Source organism: Falco peregrinus, chromosome 14 (genome assembly GCF_023634155.1).
Source record: "Falco peregrinus isolate bFalPer1 chromosome 14, bFalPer1.pri, whole genome shotgun sequence".
NCBI lineage: Eukaryota > Metazoa > Chordata > Aves > Falconiformes > Falconidae > Falco > Falco peregrinus.
In genome coordinates this window covers 4,442,478-4,462,038 of record NC_073734.1, presented here as the reverse complement: position 1 = coordinate 4,462,038, position 19,561 = coordinate 4,442,478, and the positions used below count along the sequence as shown (strand labels likewise).

The 19,561-nt window shown below is 50.7% G+C and overlaps 2 protein-coding genes across 13 annotated transcripts in view; one reads left to right on the top strand and one right to left on the bottom strand.

Annotated features, from left to right (window-relative positions):
* Positions 1–720: 720 nt before the first annotated feature.
* Positions 721–2,651, bottom strand: CIDEC (cell death inducing DFFA like effector c). Of its 2 annotated transcripts, none has more exons than XM_005235511.3 (6): positions 2,633–2,651; positions 2,140–2,212; positions 1,824–1,965; positions 1,582–1,731; positions 1,241–1,425; positions 721–1,113 (listed from the first exon to the last, which is right to left on the bottom strand). In XM_005235511.3, the coding sequence occupies exons 2-6, from the start codon at positions 2,187–2,189 to the stop codon at positions 927–929; spliced, it is 714 nt and encodes a 237-aa protein (XP_005235568.3). In that variant the 5' UTR covers positions 2,190–2,212; positions 2,633–2,651; the 3' UTR covers positions 721–926. The 2 variants fall into 2 exon arrangements, with proteins under 2 accessions (XP_005235568.3, XP_027639755.1); XM_027783954.2 differs by lacking the exon at positions 2,633–2,651 and adding an exon at positions 2,286–2,372.
* A 2,025-nt stretch (positions 2,652–4,676) lies between these two features.
* The window catches only part of ZC3H18 (zinc finger CCCH-type containing 18), a 48,945-nt gene continuing 34,060 nt past the window's right edge, over positions 4,677–19,561 (top strand). For 7 of the 11 annotated variants that reach the window (XM_055818658.1, XM_055818656.1, XM_055818659.1 and 4 more), the window contains exons 1-4: positions 4,678–4,829; positions 5,459–5,546; positions 13,605–14,206; positions 18,114–18,198. In XM_055818658.1, the coding sequence (XP_055674633.1) occupies positions 13,619–14,206; positions 18,114–18,198 (673 nt within the window). In that variant the 5' untranslated portion in view covers positions 4,678–4,829; positions 5,459–5,546; positions 13,605–13,618. Of the gene's footprint in view, positions 4,830–5,458; positions 5,547–13,604; positions 14,207–18,113; positions 18,199–19,561 lie in introns of all 11 variants that reach the window. The other 4 variants (XM_055818652.1, XM_055818657.1, XM_055818654.1 and 1 more) reach the window with 2 other exon arrangements.

Below are 19,561 nucleotides of genomic sequence, written 5' to 3'. Positions count from 1 at the left end.
GGCAGTCCTTCCCCTCCATCTCAGCTTGCCCACCCTGGCTAGCAGGGCTTGCACTGCAGGGCCCCAGTCTGGGCTCCCTATCTCCCGCTCGGGTACGGTCCCCCAGCTGCCTGATCGGCACAACCCAGCATCACACGGGCTCTGTTTTGTTTCCCAGTCTGGTATCCCTGGAGCAGCTGGGCAGTTGCAGTCCCATGGGGCTTGGCCAGGGCAGCACCAGCCCACAGGCTTGTGCAAGGCTAGGGCCACAAGGGCTCCCACACACAGGGGCTGCCAAGGGGGACAGGGGTTAAACCCCCACCCCAGGGCAAGAGGGGAGCATCCCTCTGTGCCAGTCCTGCTCCAGGTGCCAACGGCACAGTCAGTGCCCTGAGCAGCAGGACCATCAGCAGTGCAGGGGCATTTTTCATCCCCTTAAGTGGGGCAAGAACAGGAGCTGCCACAAGCTGTTTGGGGATTTTGCGCTGTGCCCTCCTCGTGGCTTGCCTGCAGTGCCAGGAGGGGGTCCCAGTTGTGTGCCGGGGGTGCAGGCCAGGCCTTGCATGCCAGCCAGGGTGCTGGGGTGGCAAGGAGGAGGAAGGCAGCAGCTCCCTCAGGGAGCAGTTGCCACAGGTCACCTCCTTGCATGTTCTTGCACCACCACCCAGCACAGCCCCACAGTGCCAAGTAGAGCAAGTGGCTGATGTCCCCCCAGCCAACAAAGATGGGTTGAGACACAGCTGAAGTTAGCAGAGCTTTACTTAAATAAATATATTTACAGAGCAGCAGATAATACAGAGAAGAGCTGGCCCCATTCAGGCAGCGGGATGCAAGGAGAGGCTGTGCTGGGCACTATGGCAACCTCCCCCGGGGCATTGACCTAGCGGGGTGCTGAGACCCCCAGGAACTGAGGGGAGGTGACAGAAGGGGGGACAGGGCACCAGCTCTCACTGCAGTGTCTTCCTGCGGGGCAGGGGTGGGAGGCTGCAGGGCAGGAGGTTCTGCAGTGCGGGGCTGCTCTCCGCTTCCTTTGGCTCCTCTGTGGCATCCAGGAGCTGCTGCATGTAGCAGGAGGTGCCGAGCAGGACATGGCCGGTGGCCTGCATGGTGAAGAGTGTCCAGCGCAGGGCTTCCCTAGGCAGGGAGGAAGGGGATGAGCATGCCTCGTTGCAGCCCACAGAGGGGATGGGCAGCAGGGCTGGTCCCCCACTGCAGCATCCCCATTCCCAGAACCATCTCTGGGGCCCCCCCCAGCACTCACTTCATCAGCCGCCTGGCCCCGTAGCAGCGCAGGTCGTAGGACATGCTGTAGGTGCCATAGAGTGTGGCTTTGACGTTGAGGCACCCCAGGTCCCGCGGGTTGGTCTTGTAGAGGTCAAAGGTGACACAGGCGACATCGATCCTCCGAGGGGGCTTGTGGGAGAGGCTCAGCTGGTAGCCGGACATCTAGGGGAGAGTGGGACCAGGATTACCTAGTGGTACCCTCACCCTCCTCCCAGTCCCACTTCACCCAGCATCCCAGGTACATCCCAGCAAGCATCGCATCTCCCCACTGATCCCAGCGTGGGATGCAGACAGGATAAAGCAGGTTCATGCACTCACCTTGGAGGCAGCCCAGGTTTGCCCCTTGCTCAGGGCCATCAGCACCGTGCCCTCCTCCAGTGTCTGGAAGAAAGCCTCCGTCTCCACCACAGTGCCATCCTCATCCAGCACCAGCGAGATGGGACCCGGGGCGAGAAGGGCGCTCTGAGCCTGTGGAGGTGCAGGGGGTGAGCAGGGCTGAGGGGCAGCCAGCCCACCGCCCACCCAGGTGGAGAGACAGTCCCCAACCAGCCGTGGCTCACCTGGCACAGCAGCTCGGCAAGGCTCTGCGCCATGATGCCCTTGCGCACGCTGCGGTCCCAGTTGCAGACACGGTAGGGCCGGGGCCGTGGGGCCGGGCTCAACAGCAGCTGCTGGGTCATGGAGGCACTTGCTGAGACACATCTGGGGAGGGATGGAGGGATTGGGGTGTCCTGAGACCTGCAGCCAGCCCTGGGCAGTGCCAGCCCCCGCCAGGACTCAGCGGGAGCAGGACATCCACTCGGGGAGCTGAGAGGTACTAAAGCAGGGAGGGCTCCGATATCCCCCACCCTGGGGACGGTGGCTTCCAGCACTTACTTGGAGACAGGAGCAGCCAGGCGCAGGCTCAACGACTTGGCGTAATCCATCTTGGCAAACAGCACGGTCCAGCCTGCTGAGGGGGAAGGATTCAGCCTTGGGCCAGGGTGGTCTGTCCAGAACTGCTTCAGGAGACCCCCACCCACCAGCACCTCCCGCGCTCGGCTCCAGCACGGCACTGAGCCGGCACCCCAGCGCCGCTGCCTTTACGTGGGGGCTGTGCCTGCCCTTTGGCCGGGGCTAGGCTGGCGGTGGCCGCCCGGGCAGAGTCCCCCTGCCAGCATGGCTCTTGCGTAAAGCGGCACATGGGGCTGTGAGTCAGTGCTGGGGCAGAGGTGAGACACCAGCACCGGGCTGCACCCCCACACCAGCCCACGAGGGCTCTGGGAATCAGGGGCACCCACAATAGTGACCCCAGCCCTACAGCTCCAGGGACAGCTCCAGCCGAGAACCCCCAGGGAGGGTCCTGTGGACCACAAGCACCACCACTCACCCCCAGCAGGTACCAACACCTCCATGCCAGATCGGCCCCACCACATTTATATATATTTTGCAGTGACCCCGCCCACCCAGCCCCACCCTTCCTGCCTCAGCCAGTCACCCCCTGGCCTGCTGCCACAAGGGGAGGAGCTAGTCAAGGGGGCGGGACCAGCCTGGCACTGCTGCCCGGGTTGCTGTGACAGGGTGATGGGGGGGCAACCACCAGACAGCTCCAGGGAGCATCCCCCTGTCCCAGGGACCACGAGCATCCTCCTGCCCCAGAGAGCATCCTCCTGCCCCATGAACCATCAGCATTCCCCTGTCTCAGGGTGCATCCCCCTGTCCCAGGGACCACGAGCATCCTCCTGCCCCATGAACCATCAGCATTCCCCTGTCTCAGGGAGCATCCTCCTGCCCTGACCGCCAGCATCCTCCTGCCCCAGGGAGCATCCTCCTGCCCTGACTGCTAGCAGCCTTCAGGCTGCCTCACCACCGCTTCTCCCTCCCGGCTGCCTCAGCACCACTTTTCTGGGCTGCCCACAGTAAGCCCCCCCCCACTGTTCCCAGTAAACCCCTTCCCAGTAGCAAGCCTCCTCCCAGTGCTCCCAGTAAGCAGCCTCCTGGGCATTTTGTGCCTCTGGGATGTCTCCCCAGGGCAGAATTTGGCCCCGTGTCAGGGAGCCAGGAGAGCAAGGGGCCCAGGGGGCTGTTGCGACAGCGGGGATAAGGGGCACGGTGCTCAGTGCCCAGGCGGAGAGGCCAAGCTGGCTGGAGGGGAAGGGGTGGCCATGGCGGTTGCCGTGGGGCTACTGTGGGGCCATTGGTCCCGGACCTTGGGGCTGCTGCAGAGGATGCTGAGCCAGGATGCAGGGCAGCTGGGCCACGTGGCTGCTGGGTAGCCCCAGGGTTGGGGTCACATCCTGCGCTGAGCACAGAGCAGCCCCAGCCACAGGCTCCCACAAAAGCAGAAGTTGCATTGAGGATGGAGGCCCGTGGACACACACCCAGCATGGGGGATGCCCAGGCAGCCTGGCAGCACTGAGGGCAGCTCATTAACACTCTGGTTAATGGGGACAGGGTGCTGAGCAGGCTGGTGAGGACCCGTGACCATGCTCTGGCCACTGGCCCTTGCTCCCCTTGGCACTGGGAGCAGGTGGAGCAGCGCACGCAGCACCATCCCAGCTGGGGTACAGGGCTGCTCGGGCAGGCTGCACCCCACGGCGCTGAGCCGTCATCCCGGCATGTTTGTGCGCATGCGTGAGTGAGCACTTGTGTGTTCCTCCACCTATGCAGGCAGATCTTCATGTGTGTGTCCATCTTCATGCACATCCATACAGAGAAGTGCATTTGCACGTGTCTGTACCTCTGTGTGTGCCTATGTGCATATGCTCATGCATGCATCCATGTAAGTGCATGTGTGTTCATACGTTTCTGTGTGTGCATATGCGTGGGGGTATGTGTGAATGTGAGTGTACCCATGTGTGCACGTGCCCATACCTCCACGTGTGCATTCCCATCCATATACCTCCCCATGCATGCCTATCCCCATGCTTATGCATGTGTGCCTAGCATGTGCACACATCTAGCTGCATGTGTCCACCTGCATGTATGTGCATCTCCACGTGTGCATGCACATGTCTATCTCCATGTGCACATGTACCCCTCTGCATATGTAAACATGTACCTCTACGTGTTCATGCATGCCTGTGCTCCTCCTCAGATGTGCGCCCCTCCCTGTGTGTGTGCATATGTGCACGTGCACCCATGCACATCTGTGCAAGCACGTTTGCACCTCCCTGTGCATGCATGTGCACCCGTGCACATATGCACATACACGTGTGCATCCCTCCCTGTGTGCACATGTAGGCATGCATGTATGTATGCGCGACCACGCGCACCTGTGCGCGCACACGCGCACACGCCCGCCGCGGGCGCGTGCCCTTTACGGCACGGCCGGGCCAGCTGCGCATGCGCACACAGGGAGGGGTGTGGCAAAGGGAGCGCGCCCTCCTGCCCCCCCTCCCCTCCCCCCGGCGCGAGGGCCGGCGCGCCTGGATGACGTCACGCCATGGCCGCCCTGCGCCGCCGCGAGTAGAGGCCCCGTCCCGCGCCGCAGCCGCCGCTTCGCCGCCCCCCCCCCGCCCCGCGCCTGCCCCCGGCTCACCCCCGCCCACCGCCCCGGCTCCGGCCCGCCGCGCCCGCCCGCCCAGGTGAGCTGCCGCCCGCACGGCGCGCTCGGCGGGCTTCGGTTGCGGCCTAGCGCCGGCGAGGGGGAGGCGGGCCCGGGCCCGGGCGCCGGCGGAACCGGGTGATGAGCGGCCGCGGGGCGGGGGGTGGACCTGGCGGGGGATGCCGGGGAGGGGGGGGGGGCGGCGGCCAGCGCCCGGGGGGGTGCTGGGAGAGGAGGGGCGGCCCTCGCTGGGGATGGGGAGGGCGGGCCCAGCGCGGGGGGGGGGCCGTTGCGGGCAGGGGAGCGGGGAGAGGGAGGGCGGCAGCCCATGGTCGGAGCGGAGTGGGGAGACGGCCCAGAGTGGGGGGTGGGGAGCGGGTACTTGGCGTGGGCAACCCCTAGTTTGGGGGGGGTGGGGGGCTGTGCTCTGGGGAGGCCGCCTCCTTTGGCGGGGGTGCAGCCTTACCTTGAGGGGGGTGCTGAGCCCGAGGTAGTGGAGGGGGCTGGTGGGGATGGGAAGGGGCAGCCTTAGTTTGGGGTGGGTGTTATAGAAGCGAGTGGTTTGAACTGGGGGCACTGGGGAGGGAGCTTGCCGTTTGGGGGGGCTGTCCAGCCCCCTAGGGTACAGGCAGCTTTGACTGTCGTGTCCCCCTGTCATCCCCCCCCCAGCCAGGCAGGTGGAAACAGGGAGAGCTCCAGCAGCCTCGGCCTGGGGGGCACAGCAGAAGGACCTCAGCCTGGCAGGAGGCCCTGTGAGGTAAGGGAGGCACAGGGGGAGCTGGGGTCCGCAGTGGGAAGAAGGGCCGGGGAATCACAGTGGCATGTGGGTGTCTCTTCTGTGATGGGTGGGTGGGTGCATCACCCATGGGGGTCCATTCTGCGATGGGTGGGCGCATCACCCATGCAGTGCTGCTTTTAGTTGTCCGCCCAGCGCAGCAGGAGCTGTGAGCGCTCACTGCTCAGAGCTGCTGTTGTCTTTGCCACTGTTATAATACGTAGCTGCTGCACATGGTTCAAATTCCCTCCTCGAGTTGCTTTAGCAGGGTTGTCTCTTCTCAGAGCTGTCCTTCTGGCACCCACGCTAACAGTGTTTTCTTTTACTGCCATCGGTAGCTCACAACTTCTGCAACAACTGTTAACAGTGCTGCTTTGGCTGTAGCAAGAGCAGCACCTCCAAGGCATGAATTCTTTCTCCTGGCCTTCCTAAGGTTTGCCTAGATGAAGGAAAAGAGTTGCGGTCTAATCAAGACAATTCTTTGCAACACTGCTAATTCAATGTTCTAAGTAAAGTTAGCCTCTTGAGTGTGATTAGCCATAAATCCTACAGAATACAGGCATAATTGTACTTGTTTTCTTCATGGGACCGAGGAATTGATAATTCAAAATTAGCATTTGCCAGCGGAGAGCTGCAGGAAGAGCCGTGTGTGCTCCAGCAACAGGGAAATCAGTTACACTGTGAAAACAAACTCCAGCTGCTTACAGCGCCATTTCTCTTCAGGTTTCGGTCCCAAAGTCTGCCCAACAGAAAGCAGTGGTTAAGGTTCTGGATTGGAGCTCTCTGAGCCCTTCTTTAACAGTCAGCTTGCTAAAAAATGGCTGTCACCAAGCACTTCTCTTAAATTAATACCAAAAGGCAGCTCAGTTTTCTGCATTAAAAGCTTCCTTGACAGCTGCTAGGTAATTGAAGTTTGCTATGCATCTTCAAAGTCAGTGCTTCTCCAAGGATGACAGATAAGTGTGTATTTTGGTTAATTAACCCTGCTAATGACTGTAGTTTCGTTCAAAGCAAAGGACTGGCTGCTTTGCTTTTGTTCTAGACGTCTTTAGAGTTTTATGTGATGTTCCTTTCCTGGATCACGAGGCATTTTATTTCCTTCTCTTCCTGTTGTCACTACTCTTCCATATTTTTTCACTGTTGTGGTTCCTGCCCTTCATTTCTGTTTTCCAGTTTTTTGTTGTTTCTCTTCTGACTTGCCCTGTCAGCGCTATTTCCCATTCATTCTCCTCAAATCACTCATCATTCTTCGCCCATCCTTGTGGCTGGACTTGGACCATGCTCCAGAACTTTTCTGGTCTGCATTAACCCCTGGTTTTCACGTATCCGATTAATGGAAACATTTTGATTTTGCATCAAGCTCTTTGGCTTTTAAAGTGTTTTTTATCCTTTCTGTCACAAAGATTTCTGCCTGCAGCAAAAAAAGGTTCCTTGCTTCTTTCCTTCATATCTGTCCTGTGACCACCCCAGGAGCTGTGAGGTCTCTGCTCAGGGGTACAGAAGTTGGGTACGTGCTTGGTTCTTGCCGTCTGACTGATGTGTAGGATTTCAAGACTGAAGCTGATGGCTCTGTCAAGCTCCAGTTTTCTATATGGTCCTTGGTGCCTTCCTGCTACCAGAGGTGCTGGAACCATCTGAGCCCTTGATTCCCATACTATATCCAAGGTGTATTCCTCATTCATGTGGAAAAATCTTTTTGTGGCACCATATAAAGGTGCCTTGGAGGGAGGAATTTAATGAATGGAAATAATGCTTGACAGGAGTACTTTTTTCCTTGGTGACTGTTTCCAATCCTGTCTCAACTCACAGGTGTATGTATCAGTATAGGTGCTGCAGTGGGTTAGAGCAAGCTGCCATCCTTTCCATATGAGTTCCACTTCGTCTGCTCCCAAGACACTACCTGCAGCAGCAAGTCAGTTGTACACAAAGCCTGACCTTGTAGGCTTAATTGAAGATGCTGCTCAAACTTTTCATGAGTTCTAATTGGAAGCAGCGCAGCATAGACCAGGAAGAAAGAGAAATTGAGCCTCTTGGCAGCAACAGGCAGCATTGAGAGGCACGGATCCAGAATGTGTGTCAGTGTCAGGCTGCACTGCCTTAGAGTAGTGTCCAAGGTACATATATGATCAGACTAAAAGCTGGTTGACATTTCTTCATTCTAGTTTTGCACCTTTTGATGTTGTTCATTTAAAAGAGAGTAGAAGTTGGGCTTGTTCTTTGAAAACAGACCTGCTGCAAAGAATTCCAACGTGTTGACTCACCTACCTCTTGCACTGGGCAAATCATCTAACAAAAGTGTAAGATTAAAAATATTATTTAAAATCTATCCTGGGATTACTTGGCAATATTGAAGTTGAGCTTTAAAAAGCAACTTTAGAGTAGCAAAGGGCTTTTCTCTTACTGCCTTTAGTGCTGTGTCAAGGCTTTTTCATCTCAATGTTATATTTTAAGTTACAAAAAGTCTTGAATATCATTAAGCTTTGGAAAAAATACATTATAATGTGGCTGAAGCAGATGAATTTAAATTTCCATAATACCACCTCAGTGTGCAGTGCCTTTTTACCTGGGGAGTGGGGTGAAGAATCTCTCTAATTTTAAATCTTTTCCAATAACGTTAAGACAAGTGGAACAGAATGGGCCCCTTCATTGTTGCATCCAGGTCCTTGCAGGTGAGGATGGCAATGTGAATGCCTAATTTAAAAGGAGCATCTCTGTTCCACTGTATGCAAGCCATGAAACACTGACAAATTAAGGAGTAGTTAATCCTTCATTCCCTAATTTGATAAATTCCAGAGTTCAGTCCGTGAAACTTCAGCTCTGCCTCCTGTTGATTATGTATTGTGTAACTAAAAGCTGCTCTTTTCTGCCAGACCTGACTGTGTGTGAAGCAGCTGCCTTGGAGGCCAGTCAGGGCTGTGTGCTGAGTGAGCATGCTGGCTGTGCCTCTTCCAGCAGCCTGTGCACGTGCAGGGAGAGAGGTGAGGGGCTGCAGGGAGAGAAAACACGTTTGTGCCAAGAAAAGCTGCAGATCATTGCAGCCTAATGTCCCCTAAGGACACCAGGCTGCTGTAGCCTTTTTCATCCAGGATCTAGGTGATGCTAGGCATGTTTCTTCAGAGTGCTTTCTGTCATGTCTAGATACCTGGTGACCAAAGGGCTGAACTTAGGTTTGCAAAAACCAGGTGTTCTCCGTTGTAGCTGGGTGTAGTGGAGTTCCGCTTGGTGAGCTGAGCATGCTGAGCATGATGCAGAGGCATTGATACTGAAAACAAGATGGTAAAGCCCCAGGTCTCTTGTTGAGGAGATTTCTTCACTTTCTATTTTTGGTAGTCTGTCTCTAATACTGCTGCCTCACAGCACTAGCAGGGACACTGCAAGCCAACAGGGGCAGGCTGGAGGCAGGAGAATCCAGAAGGAGCAACTGGAGGGAAAGTCTTGCTTGACCTGACTGCTGTCTGTGGGGTCAGCGAGTGCCGTCTGGCTCACACCTGGGAGGGTGGCATGTGCGTACTGCGGGTGCAATGGCTGGAAAGTTTAGCTGCCAAATCCTCAATTTTTTTCAGTGAGAACATCTGAGCTGCTTTTAAGGGGCTTTCAACTCAAGGAGGCACACATAAGAGATTCTAGGGACAGTAAATGACATGCTTTTGGCTGAAAGTGTGCCCTACTATTGCGTTTGCACCAAGGCGCCTCAATGGAAAGGCTGTACCAACTTGTTTAGCCTGGCAAAGTGAGGGTTTTGTGAGCCTTGTCTGAAACACTTGGTGACCTGTCCTGAACTATTCTGTTTCAGACATGTGGAAAAATTGGACATGCTTTGAGCAAATAAGTCAGTCTTGTAATAGAAGAGGTTGCGGAGCTTTGGCCAAAGGCAGCTTTGCCTAAACTGCCTGTAATTTTAAAGATACCTCTGAAGATAAAACACTGCTAAGTGAGAAGTATCATTATAATACCTGGTTCTTGCTCCATCGTCCTGAGCTAGAAGTCAGACAGTCTTGTCTGTAAGTTAGAAGTTGACCTTGCAGGGTTCCAGAGATTTGGGATAAACTGTGATTTGCAGATTACTCTGAAACAGAGCTTGGGACACGCATTTTAAACTGGAGTTAAACTTGCCACCACGCAAAGAGTAAATCCATTGGAGCTTGAAAGGAAACTTGGGTGGCTAGAGCAAGTGAAGTACTCTGGCACTTCACAAAACTCTTACTATGGTACTCTTGCCTCTCATAATGTTTTATATTTCTTTTTTTTTCTGCAAATGAGTGACTACAAGTAATACAGACTTGCTCAGTGATAAGGCATTCTCCCATGTTGGATCACACTTCTGTAACGTTGCTGTTGCCATAAAGCTGCTTGTTGGAATACTGTACCTTCTTCCCTCGCTCTCCTCCTGGGCTCAGAGCCTTGGGCCTGAACAGAGCTAAGGAATGGCTGGAAAAAGGTTGGTTTGGGGGTATTTTTTGGTCTGTTATCTCCCCCATTGCAGGAGGAGTTGCTGTGGCAGCGAGTTAGTGGAAGGAAGCCTAACTTTTGGATGGCTGCTAGAGCAGCATCTTGCCATCATGTGGCAGAACTGCTGTCTAGTCCTGTTCCATCACTAGTCTGGCAGTTTTCTTTTAATTTCCATTTCCCTATTTTTTCCTGCTTCTGATTTTACCCTTGCATATCGTGGGTTTCCTTTGGGGTGTTTCCATGCAGTTGTAGGTGAGATTGAAGCAAAAATCCAGTTCGTTGGTTTTGGGGTGTCTTTTCTTGCCTGCTAGTGAACTTGGAGCAACAGCCCTTGGAGACTGGCTGGACTGTGGCTCTCACTGCAATAATTTGGCATAAGAGGTGGTGGAGGAACTGTAAGTGCCTCCTGTGCATTGCCTCACTGCCTGCGCAGATAGAGGCACGGGGAGGATGGAAGGCCTGTTGCTGAGGGGAAATTTGCTGTTACCTGAATCCAGGGAGTACACACCAAAACTGGGCCGCCTGGATTTTGTGAACCCTTTTCAATTGGGCTGTCATTTATTCTGTTTCTTATCGTTTTTGATTAATAGGAAATTATTGTGACTGATGGATGCCTGGGTTTTTAAAATAGCTTTAATAGTTGCTGGTGGAGGTGAATGATTTATACTTACCACCTTAGGTGGTGGTGAGAATGCGTTCATATTTGTTTTCCCCCATGCCTCTAAAGGTCTCGATGTCGAATGCAGAAGGGCATTTGGTTCACTTAGATGCTTTTTTCTTTGGTGCTGCTTATTTGCAAATGAGAAAACAAATTTCCTGAATACATCTGCCCTTGACAGCTTTTATATTTCTACTGGCCTGGTAAGGCTGACCTTTCAGATGTAATACGCTAAGTTGTTCTACATGCACACAAAGTGTAACTTCTCAGGCTCTTAAACAATTGAAATCACCGTCATAAACTTGCTGTTAAAGCCAGTAACAATTTGTGCAAGCATTTATGAACTGAGCATCAACCTTTATATACTCAGTAAGAATATAATTCTGGATTACATCCTGTTTAACTGCCCAAAGCTGCTATCTCCAGGAGGCAATTGCTGTCTTTTAATTGGGATTTTAACTTTTCAGTAAAAATCAAAACTTTGGTTATGAGCAAGAGACAACTTCTTCAAATGTGCAGAGAAAACAGAGTAGCTGGTAGGAAGCTCAAAATGTGACTCTGCTGCTGCTCAGGGTCCTGTTGAATGTTTAGGTCATCCTCATGTATATCAGTTAGCTAATACCTGTGTGGGGCTTTGAAGACTTGAAGTAGAGCATAGTTGTTAGGTATGAATGCGTAGATGCATACTGCTTCTGGGAGTGGTTTTCTTTTTTCTTTTTTTTTTAAAGCTCCTTCTCTGTAGACCTCCCATAGTATAACAAGCAGCATTTTCTCAAATGTGACTTTCATCTTGAGAGTTTACTGGAAATACCAGTTAACGTCTTCACTAGGGTGAAGGCAAGAGTTATTATCTCAGTGATGACAGTGCATCTGGCAGTGTACAAGACATAAATACAACAGCCCTGGTCTTTGCAGGTTTATGAAGAAGCAGACGAGTAGCACGGATAACAAAGTTGTCATGCCTTCGTGATTTCCAGGCATGGGCTCTTAGCATACAGAAGAGATGCTGCATGTTCCCTGCGCTTACCCTCCTGCTGTGTTTCAGCACTGAGATTCCCAATTCTGTCATTACCAAGATGGTTTGGGTTTCAGATGCTGTGAAGGCTTGAATTTGCTTTGGTCGTGTTTACAGCACGTGGCATTCTGTTTGGATGCTGTGGCTTGGTGTGCCTTCTGCCTGTCTGTTCTTGCTCTTTGATGGTAAATAACCACCTTTACTGTGCAGAACCAGTCAGAGGAGCATAGCAGAGTCACAGGGTGGGTCAGGAAAAGGTTAAGTAGCAGAGAGCTGCCTAGCGTTAATAACTTTTATTTAGCAAAGGATTGCTGCATGTGTTTAAAGGAGCTACCAGACTCTTGTATTTTTAGCATTTCTGCTCCAAGGGTCTTAAAAATAACAGGTAAAAATCTGGTAATTGATGCCACATTTTTGTTGCACCAGCAGTAAATGTGCTTTGCAGGGAGGTTGTAGCTAGGAGCAGCTGAAGTAAAACATGATACGTATTAAGATGAAGTCCTGTTGATTTGTGACTCCACAGCTTTTCTTTAGCCCTAAATATGCTTCTGTAAGCCTTGGGTTTGTCTTTACCTTTTCATTTCTGTCTGACGGCTGCCCAGGCTTGCTTAGTACAGGCCTTTGGGTTTGGAGGAGATGACTCGTACTGAGATGGTTAATTCAGTCCCCTGGAAAGGTGCTGCCTTGAGAGGAGCCAGTGCCTCTGTTGAACTGTTCCACTGGTACAACCAGAGGACTTCGGTGGGTGCTTTTATCCGAGCATTGGCCGCCTCGGTGCTGGAAAACCTGTCAAGACATCTTTCTCAGCTTGGGCACTTCTGGGGCAGCCAAGCACTGTTGGTTACTGCTGGGAGGGGGACGTGGCAAGGAAAGAGTTGCTGTCGTTGTTTATAGTGGTAGGGACATGCTGCAGCAGGAGACCACAGCTGAAGGGTGAGAGTTTTTAATCACCAAGAGCTTTTGTCTAGATGTGAACCAGTAATCTTCCTAGTAAGAGACAGCTCAACCGGTTCCTTGGGTCAGACGGTTCTTCTATAATTTGTCTTTTGTTTTCTGGAGTAAAATAAATAGATGTATGGGTTGGGGTTTTTTCCTACTTTACATCTTTTCCCTTTCTGTTGCATTTATTATGCTTATTCTAAAGCAGACGTCTCATTTTTAACATATTCATGTCAAGCACATGTTCATACTGAGCTTCTAGCAAAATTGCACGATGCAGACAGTTATGAAGTTGATCTGCTTCTTTGAAGGAATTTTGAATCTTTACTGTATAAAGCAAGTGGAAATTAGATGGCAGTACATGCACTGTCTAAATCAAACCTGATTAAAAATCCGAGAGTTTTCATGAATGCATACTGCCCTTGCTTTCATGTCTATCCCGGGTGCAGTGTAAAAACTCCTGTAAAGATATAGGCTGTTTTTCCAGCATCACCATAAGTTCTGCTTCTGTGCCTCTTCTGGAGTCTGTGCAATCTGTGGTGTCGTGCGCTTATAGTTACAAAATACACCTGACAGTCTGGCCCTGTGTTCTGAAGCTTACTTGCTTGTTCACAGAGGAAACACCACTGCCCGTTGTGCCTGGGGTGAGGGCTGCCTGGGGATCTCTGATGGTGATTTGGTGGGAGTGTTTGTGCAGCCTCGCCTATTAGAGCTGGTAGATGAAATTTCAGCCTTGAGCTCCATTGCTGTATGTGAAGGGTAGTACACTCTAGTCTGGGATAATGCTGGAATCAGTTCTTTATGCAGTTTAAACCCTGTATTTCTGTCTTGAAGGTACTATAATAAATCATGTTCATGAGTTCAAGCAACCTTTTCTTCTTTAGGGGGTAAAATAAAAGAATACAAATTCTTCAGGGTGAGCCTTTCTTGATTTCGCACCTTGTTCCCCCTAACAAGTGTTGTTTTCTACCCTCTGCAGACTATTGGGTACTGATGGATGTTTCCGACAGCCCTGAGCGAAACCCCTGCTCTCCTGATGAAGAGGACCAGCAGCTTTCTGATGATGAAGTCCTGAAGGAGAGCTGTTCAGAACGGGGACTTGATGGAGAGGGTGGACAAGGCAGCGTCCTGGGAGAGGAGGAGGATGCAGCCAGGGGACTGGGTCATGGTGAAGAGGAGAACCACTCGGATGAAGAAGACCACTTAAGTGAAACTAAGTCTCAGGAGTCTGACAACAACGAGCAGACTGGGGAGCTGAAGAGCCCTCCACCTGGCAAAGGAGAGGAGGAAGACCGGACAAATGACCTAGGTGATGAAGCATCCTCTGTCACCCGTGAACTAGATGAGCACGAGTTGGACTATGATGAGGAAGTTCCTGAGGAACCAAGTGCTGCTGCTGCAGAGGAGGATGGTGAGAAAGCTGCTGGTGAGGATGATGAAGAAGAGGAGAAAGGAGATGATGCCCCTGAAGATGAGAAAAAATCCAGCAGCAAAAGTGATGATGAAAAGGATGGCCAGGATCCCCTCAAGGAGAAGAAGAAAGAAGAAGATGATGGAGAAATTGACGATGGAGAAATTGATGTAAGTAGGAGCTGGTCTGAGGTGGGCAGAGCCCTGCAGGGAGAGACCTGTCTTTGTGTTTCAGAATTGTTTGGCTCTTAAGCCGCCATGCTTTCCTTCTTCTTTGACATGAATATCTGTTAGTTGTGTCACTAGTGTGCAAACAACACTTTCTTTGGAGGTAAGACCATACTATGTACCAAGTCCTAAACTCAGTGGCTGGGACATTCAGCACCACATACTGTAGAAAAGCTTTGTGCTGAATATTGTCAAAGCTGTCACAAATAAGCTTTGCTCCCATTGAATATGGAGGGGTTCCAGTGCTTTAAGAAACTATTCTGCCTCATCTCTCCAGAGGACTTTTGAATGATGCCGACAGCAAATTACTTAGCCATGGATTAGGTGTTCATAAGCTGTCTCATCAGCTCAGGTTGAGAGGCTGGTGCTGTGGAGTGGCTGCCATGCTTGAGGCATCAGCTGTGTGCAGGAAGCCTGTGGCCCTGAGCTGTTTGGTGGGCTCTAGCAGCATCTGGGTGCATGGAAGAGGAATGAAAGGTGCTGGGCTTTCTGGAAGCTTGGTTTTCTAACCAGGCAACCTCTGTGCATGGTTTGGGTGATGTGTTCAAGAATGCACAGTCCCAGTAGCTACTGTTTCACAGGTCAGGAGAAGTGCAGCTATTTAGAAAAGTTGAAAACTGGGTTTAATTGCGTTCGTGATTAGGGCAAATAGCACTCTTTATTCATGTTTGCCTTCAGATAGGAAGCACTGCAGTGCAGCAGTTGTATTTAATACAACTAGTTTTCCTCTTGCAGGCAGAAGACAGGGCAAAGCGATTCTAGGGGTAGGAACCCTCCTGTTCCTGGTCTGGTGGACACCTTACTTGAATCTGAATAGTGGGAGTGCAAAAAGCAGTGCAAAGAGAAGTTGCTGGCCCACAGCTCTCAGCTGGCTCTGCTCCTGGCTGTTGGTGCCCAAAGTGCTCCTGCACGGCTAGACTAGGTTGGGGCAGTGTTGTGAGAATGTCCTGGTGACCAGGCAAGGAAGCAATGGCCTGTGGATGGGGTCACTGGTGGGGCTTCTCGGTTAAGGAAGGGAGGGCTTGGACCTGGGAGATGGTGTTGCTTTCCAGTCCCCGTTGCTGTGTAGCTGACCTGGCAACATGCTTGGGAGGCTGGCGGAGCCTCACTGGAGACACCATCCTCCCTTTTTATTCAGGAGTCGTATATGGTGTATTTCTTGCTCTGATGGTGTTTTGACAAGTTCTGTTGCTTAAAAAAGGTGATGTAATTTTTCTTTATCATGCCCATTCTGGCAGGTGATTTTGTTAAACACAAGTCTTCCAAAAGTTTTGTCTATTTCTGATTCAGTTAGAAGGAATTTAGCGTGTTGCAGGAGAGTCCAGGCGGGGGGGGGGGGGAAATTCCTGGAGTCCTGACTTCATGCCTGCTTCTTGATTAAAATATGAATGCTTTCCTTTAGAGTCTAAGGCATTCTTGGGAGTGCTCTCCTTACAAAGCACAAGATGAATCTGTACTCTGGTTTTCATACATTAACTCATAACAGGGTTCCCAGCTGCCTGATTCCAAGGAGACCTCACAGAAATAAATACTTTCCCTTTTGTTCAAGTACAGCATTTGCAAAGACTTCACACAGTTCTTTTGAAAGAAGCGGAGTTGAGCTGGTTATACCATTCACGCGTCATTGAATGCCATCCCCAGCTTTGGGGGAAACTGTTAAATCTCTGCATTTTATTCTGCTTTCAGACTTCTGTCTTGGAGGGAGGGGAATATTAATGCAAATTTTAATTTGAATATATATGTAGTCTTCTAAATCCGTTCTTGTTCAGGAGAGCTCTCTTTGCATTGCCCTCACAGGAATGCAGCAGAAGCTGTTAACCCATCTCTCTGTAGATCCTTTGTTTGTCAACAGTCAAGTGATGGTTTTTTCCTCCTTTCCAGCTGCTGAATTGATCAGGGTACATAACTTTCCTAATCTTTTCTGTGTAGACAGCTGCTGTGGCTGCCACAGGGTTGCTGCGATCACCATGCAGAGGGAAGGCCTCCAGCAGATGCTCCCTCTTCAGATGTTTCATATGCTGAAAACCTCTGTGACGGTGAAATGGAGGCAGACGGAGGGAAGGTGTGGTGGGTTGACCTTGGCTGGATGCCAGATGCCCACCAAGCTGCTCGATCACTCCCCTCCTCAGCAGAGTGGGGGGGGGGGGGTAGAAAATAAGATAGGGGGGAAAAAAGGGGGGTCAAGGTAAAGGCAGTTTAATGAAGTAGTAGCAAAGGCCACATGTGCAGCAGTGAAGGAAAACAAAAGATGGGTTTTTCTCTACTTCCCATCAGCAGACGATGTTTGACCACTTCCCGGGAAGCAGGGCTTCGGTACGCGTAGCAGTTGTTCCGGAAGATAAATGTCATAAATAACAAATGCCTCCCCCCTACCCACCCCCACCCCACCCCTTCCTTCTTTCTTTTAGCTTTTATATCTGAGCAGACATCGTATGGTATGGAATATGCCTTTGGTCAGTTTGGGTCAGCTGTCCTGGCTGTGCCCCTTCCCAAACCTTGCCCATCCCCAGCCTGCTGGTGAGGGGGAGGTTGGAGAGCCAACCTTGACGTGCAAGCTCAGCAGCAGCCAAAACACGGGTGTGTTATCACCACCTTTGGAGCTACCAGTACAAGCACAGCGCTACATGGGCTGCTTTGGGGCTCAGCCAGACATAGTACAGAAGGCCAGGCTGCCTTTTAGGATAAATAACTGATTTCTTTGCCAGATGCCTCTGACAGCTCTCTAGTTGTGGCTGCCTTTGCCTTCTGCATCATCACCTCCTTTTAGCTCCTTCTGACTTTTCAGGTGCAGCCTAATAAAGCTGGAAGGAAGGCCCTGGAGAACAAAGGCAAAGACTGATACTTTAAAGTTTCAACAACTTTCTTTTGGAGGTGTTTCATGACTTATTTCACGCTCATCCCCTGTGGTTCTTAATCTTTAAAGCAACCTCCATCTCCCAGGTTTTTTTCCTGGGGCTGCTGTGCCTGGGGATGATGCAGAGTTTTGTTTGAGCCGATCCACAACTCCTGTGTGGAGCTGAGGAGTGGAAGGAAAGGTGTCAAGTTGTTGCCAGAGAGGACTGGAAGAAATAGACATATGGCTTTTTTCCTGAAAAACTTGTATGTGAGGTTGTTGCTCAGCATAGTGGGAAAGCATTTTATGATTAGCTATTGTAATAGCAGTCATCCTTCAGAACTTGTTGTACAGATAGAAGAGTCATGTCTGTGCTGGGTTATTGCATTAATGCAGGAATACCGCTGTGTATTTTGAATTAGTGAGCAGAAGGAATTGGCTTGAGCTGAACAGGGATGACATGAATGCTGAGCAGGGGACAGTCCAGTTTAAAGGCTCTGAAGGGTTGTAGTATTACCCCACGCCAGCAGAGCCGCGGTGGCTGTTGGCGTGCTTGCTGTTAGCCTGCAGGAAGGACAGGTAATGCAATTTAGCTCATTTGCCTCGAAAGAGCATGAAGCTGCCTCTAGCTGCCTTGCACGTGATGTTGGCTAAGTGCACAGCCAGCCTCATTCAACTGAGGTATAAGATCTTAATCCACTGTACTGTTGATTTTTAGCCTTTAAGTGTATATAAGGTAAAATGATGCAGCCTGAAACTTTGGTCTGTGGCATCAAGACATCCGTAACACCTGAAGGTTTTGCAGTCACCTTTGAAACACTGAAGCTGATGATCTTCCTGTTTGTAGCAGCACATTGTGAAGATGCTGTTGGGTATTTATGGTAACTTTGTATTGTTTCTCTCTTGTGTTTTGCTCCAGGGTGTGTTTTCAGTGACTGATATTTGACCATATTGTGAAATGTCAGGTCGCTGCAGAAAATGCACCACGTGAAATGTCAGCTTGTCTATCTGTTCCAGGACGATGACTTAGAAGAAGGAGAAGTTAAAGACCCCAGTGACAGAAAAGTGAGGCCACGTCCCACCTGCCGATTCTTCATGAAAGGTAATGACATGCTGTAACAGTGGGAGAAAACCAAAGATGCTGTAATTTTTGTCGTTTGATCTTTGTACCCGTTAAGCTGCTGTCTACATGATAAACTCTGCCCCAGGTGTCCTCAGTATTACCTTTCTGTTCCTTGGTGGCCGGGTGCTGAATTTACATAGAGCCCATATGCAAAAATGGCTTTGCCCGAAGTGTGGTGAGCCCAGTGGAAGCAACTAAAGGAAAACTTGCTAGTGTTTTTTAAACAGCATGAAATAAAACTGCTTGGACTGATTTAACAATCAACTACTGGTTAGAGGTTATTTTGTGGAAACCAAAAATGGCAAATGCTTGTTAGTCCTTATCAAGCTCACGCCTTGCCAAAATCTAGTTGTTTCTTGCAATCCTATATCCGTCTTGCTTGCTCGCTTATTAAACTTCATTCACTGAATTTTTAAAATTGAAAATAGGGCTAGAAATGCAGTTTCTTTGTAAGAAATACTGATGTGACAGTATGTTGACATCCACTGAGCTGCTGCAGCCCCTGCAAGTGCATCTGTTGACCAGGCTCCTGTGTTGCCTGTGTGGTGGTGTCAGGTTTGGCAACTCAGGTATAACTTTTCACAAGCAACCCCAAAACCCCAGCAGGATGGCGTGCTTGAGGGATGATGTTGGACCTGACAGGGCGAGATGTGCCAGTGGCCGGTACTTCCACTGGGCTGAGGAAATGGTCAACTGGAATAAAAAAAATAATCCTCATGTAAATAGAAGCTTTTTCCTCAAGCCAGAAGATTGCTGCGCACTGTATCAGAGACCACATTTCTGAAATACGATTGGGATTGTCAGCCTCAGTTGGAACAAATTGGGGTAGGAAATCATAAAACGTGGTTTTTGCTGTCTCTTAATAGAAATTCCCCAAAGTTTGTGCAACTGCACAACAGCTATTTTAGGCTCTCCTGCAGCTCTTTTAGTATAGAGAGTAGGTTTTAAAAGTTTTCTTATCTAAACTGATTATAGCTCTCTTCCACTTCCTTCAGCTTCATCTCATTTAATGTTTGCTCATTTACTTGGTTTTATTTACAATTGCCCTTGAAAGAATTTATGAAAATCTGAAATTAAAAGAAGGGTGGAGAACAGGGTGTAGTCTTTTATTCCTTGCGTCAGTGGCATGTGCAACGTAGGGAACTGCTTAGGGGGTTTCCGGAGACGTGACCATCAGATACCACGTACTTGGCTTCCTGCATGTCTTCCGGTATCAAATTTTCTGCCTATGCTGAGACACGAATGTGTTGGTGATGATGGTGGAACAGGGAAGTTCCTCAGCAAGGAGAGGTGTTTGTTCCTGAATCCTTAGTGTGACATACGCCTCCGTGCAGCATGGAAG

Coding starts and splice junctions, on each gene's coding strand:
- CIDEC (XM_005235511.3), bottom strand. CDS start 2,189: ATGGATTACGCCAAGTCGTTGAGCCTGCGCCTGGCTGCTCCTGTCTCC. Junction 1,966..2,139: donor CTGGCTGCTCCTGTCTCCAA/GTAAGTGCTGGA, acceptor ATCCCTCCCCAG/ATGTGTCTCAGCAAGTGCCT. Junction 1,426..1,581: donor AAACCTGGGCTGCCTCCAAG/GTGAGTGCATGA, acceptor ACTCTCCCCTAG/ATGTCCGGCTACCAGCTGAG.